The 3,339-nt window shown below is 36.1% G+C and overlaps 1 protein-coding gene across 1 annotated transcript; it reads right to left on the minus strand.

Moving 5' to 3' along the window:
* Positions 1-206: 206 nt before the first annotated feature.
* On the minus strand, positions 207-2,344 carry LOC149249719 (putative polygalacturonase At1g80170). The gene is made up of 9 exons (XM_089453450.1): positions 2,105-2,344; positions 1,873-2,007; positions 1,610-1,780; positions 1,479-1,499; positions 1,145-1,352; positions 959-1,040; positions 763-871; positions 546-662; positions 207-443 (listed from the first exon to the last, which is right to left on the minus strand). Exons 1-9 carry the CDS (start codon positions 2,342-2,344, stop codon positions 207-209), a joined length of 1,320 nt encoding a protein of 439 aa, XP_089309576.1.
* Between the last annotated feature and the right edge of the window lie 995 nt (positions 2,345-3,339).

Here is a 3,339-nt window from a genome sequence, read left to right on the forward strand (position 1 = left end):
AATTTTTTCCAATTTTATGACACTAAATATCTCTATTATTTTAATTTATATGATAAATATATCTCCGTATTTATATTTATATGATTAATAAAATAAAATTGGCAAAGAAATGTTATTTCTCAATAAGAAACAAAACTTGCGAAGAAACATTGTTTCTTAACACTAAACAAAACTTCAGCACGAAACAAATTAAATTCTATTATTAATTAAGGGGTCGGTTGCAGGAAAGTGACAGGGGGAATGACTCGGCCATCGCTGGAACCATGCACATTAGCCGAGAAAGCAGTGGCCGTGTCTCCGTTACTCAAATGAAGGTTTATACCCTCCATCGCAACCTTTGTACATGGAAGAGTGTTGCTACACGCGAGTTTTATTGCTTCTTTCGTTGCTGACGTGCCAGTAATGTCTGTGTACGTGACGTTGCTAACTTGAACAGCCGAAGTCTATATTCACCACAACAACAAACGAGGAGATTAAAGATGAGAAACACACTTGGTAACCAATTTTTCAAGGCAAGGCAATGTTAGCGAGCGACGTGCACTTACCTGATCGTGGCATGGTGTTGGAGAGTCACAGTAATATTGGTCGATAATAATGGGATTTGAGACATTATTCATGGTCACATGTTGGAAAATTATTCCTTGGGCATAACCAGAACCCCCCTGTATGTACGAGAGAAAGCAGAAATAGGGGAGTTTATTTTATTTATTTTATGAATTAGAAGCATTGCCATGATGCATTAAGATTTAATATCGGAATTACCTGCCATGTTTTTATTCGTACGCCATTTTGTGTGCCAGTCAGAGAAGCCCCATTAACAATTATGTCTGAAACGACATCTTTTGCATTATCTTTGCCAAGACTTCCAATACTGCTCACACAATAACAAACAGCATTAGCAGTTCCTTCCTTTCTACAATATAATTTCGATGCATATTAAGCTAGAGCACGTCGTTACCTTATTCCGTGTCCAGGTCCGCAAATTAGTTTGTTGATTTGAATATCTGAGCTTCCTGTAACTATTGAAACACAATCGTCTCCTGCAGAGTTTGATAAGATTTTGATTATGACAATCTTGTTTTCTGCATAACCGTCAATTATGTTATGAGTAAAAGTAAAGCATATATTATGAGTCTGCAATTACCTGTTGCAATTGTGCAATTCTGAGTGACAACGTGTTGGGAAGCAGAGACGTGAATTCCGTCCGTATTTGGACTGTCACCAGGAGCAACAATTTGCATGTTTTCTAGTTGAACGTATGTTGAACAATATATTTGGACATGAATTTGTTGACTATTCTGAAACGTCAAATCTCTCAAATGTACATTTGAGCTAGAATCCACCATAAATGCCTGTATTCAATTTTACGTAAGCAATGCAAAACGAAGAAGCTAGGAAATGAAATTAACGTAATTATGGTATTAGTTTGGAAGAAATTAATCCAGGAAAATGGAGATGGAATGTTTCAGCGAGCTTACAGTTGGGGCATCGTGGCAACTCTGTAAAACACAAAATTTAAATGAGTGTCAATAATAATACGAGATATTAGAAATGTTAAAACAAGCTATACTCATCATGGAATATAACTATTTATTTTGCGGTGTCTTACTTTGCTTGGGTCCTTCTTGCAAGAGGCTTCCCACCATTTCTGACCTGAACCGTCAATAATGCCTCCGCCCTGGATAGTTAGTCCTCGCACATTGGAAAATTTGAGCCATACCGTGCGGTCTTGGGGGTTCCAGTTAGAGGGATCGGCTGGAGCAACTATTCTGCCTGATATCTGTTTAATATTATATGACCACATGAATTTGTTTAGCATGATATGCACCTTTTAAAATGTATATTGCAAAATCAGAGCATGTTGATTGCTACCTGGGCAGCCAAATCAGGATTCTTGCAAGGGCCACTGAAGATTATGGGTTTAACTAGGTAATTTTTCCCCTGTGGAACCAGAAAAACAGAACTCGAGCTGCTCGCGCATGCTGCATTCCAAGCTGCCAAGAAGGCCTGATAACAAAAGCGACGGTTAATAAAGCCACTTTCCCTATTTGGACAAGATGATTTAAATGCATCAGCTGTGAGTGAGTTAATATGTTTGTTTTACCTGACTGTCGTCCGAGACGCCGTTTCCCTGGGCTCCATAGCTATCCACGCTAAACATTGCGCCACTGTTGACTGGTGCAGTCACATCAACATCCAAAGATTTTATAAGACGACCTTCTAGGTGCCTATGCTCAGAGTTGAAGCTGAATCGTTCTTGTGTGGAAACATTTGCACACAGAAGAACGCTAACGATGCATATTCGCAACAGGAGGCTGAAGTTTTCTAATCTTCTGTACGCCATGTTTGTATATTACTCGGAGCAATCAATACGCTAATAAAGAATAGATTAAAAAATTAAAACAAATTGAGATGCGAATTTTCACATATATAACTTCAAATGAATTTGCATTGCTCCACCTTTTCTTATTTATAGATACTCTATTAAAATCAGGCCGACTTTATGTTTTGTCGCATAGAATCGAGCTAGAAATGACGACCTAAACTAATAGATCCATACCACGTTAGATTCTATAATCCGTGAAAGGGGATTGGTTAAAGTTGGTGGTTTGCACTAGGGTTTGCATGATAAAACCAAAATAAACTTGGCATATATATATATATATATATATATATATATATTTCTATTCCTCGTGGATAACAATGTCTAGATGCAATATGCACAGGAACTGTCGCACTCTGGGGTGGTTGACCATGTCTGTATTTTTGTTAGAGGTGGGTTTTTTTCTACTTGATAGGTTGTTAAATTATTGTCTGTAAGAGGCACATTGAAGGTGTTGATGTTTTTCCAAATTAAATTGCCATTTAAAAAAGAAAAAGCATACGGTCATTTCTGTGCGAAAGACAACCTACTATATAATGGAGCTAATATTTTAATAGATATTCTGTATTTAATATACAACAAGGTCTCTTCTCTATTTAATATGGGCAAGGTGTCTTCTCTATTTAATATTTCTGTTAATTTTACACTAATAGATATGGGTCATAGTCTTAAATTATAGCTAGGTATTTAATAACAAGAGAACAACTTAAATCTTAAATTGTAGTGTAGGGTTTAATAGTGGGAAAACAACTTCTAAATAGGAAAAGACTTTAAATTAAGTAAAGATGGGTTTATTTCAAAATCTTTTGATTGGATCATTCATGGAGAGAATGGCTAAAATGATAAAACTTTATAATGTATTTATTCCTTATTTTATTTTATTTTTTGTAATAATTTATATATCTTGAGGAAATTTTCCAAATTTCTCGTGGAGATGGACTTGGGACATTCATGGA

The sequence above is a fragment of the Pinus tabuliformis genome, chromosome 7, assembly GCF_031772625.1.
Source record: "Pinus tabuliformis cultivar Carrire ecotype Pingquan chromosome 7, CPIR1, whole genome shotgun sequence".
Taxonomy (NCBI): domain Eukaryota; kingdom Viridiplantae; phylum Streptophyta; class Pinopsida; order Pinales; family Pinaceae; genus Pinus; species Pinus tabuliformis.

What these genes read in the sequence shown, in the direction of transcription:
- LOC149249719 (XM_089453450.1), bottom strand. Translation starts at nt 2,344, where the DNA reads ATGGCGTACAGAAGATTAGAAAACTTCAGCCTCCTGTTGCGAATATGC. An exon ending in GTTGCCACGATGCCCCAACT is followed by an intron (nt 1,353 to 1,478) that starts GTAAGCTCGCTG and finishes AATTGAATACAG; the next exon opens with GCATTTATGGTGGATTCTAG. An exon ending in CAACACCATGCCACGATCAG is followed by an intron (nt 444 to 545) that starts GTAAGTGCACGT and finishes TGGTGAATATAG; the next exon opens with ACTTCGGCTGTTCAAGTTAG.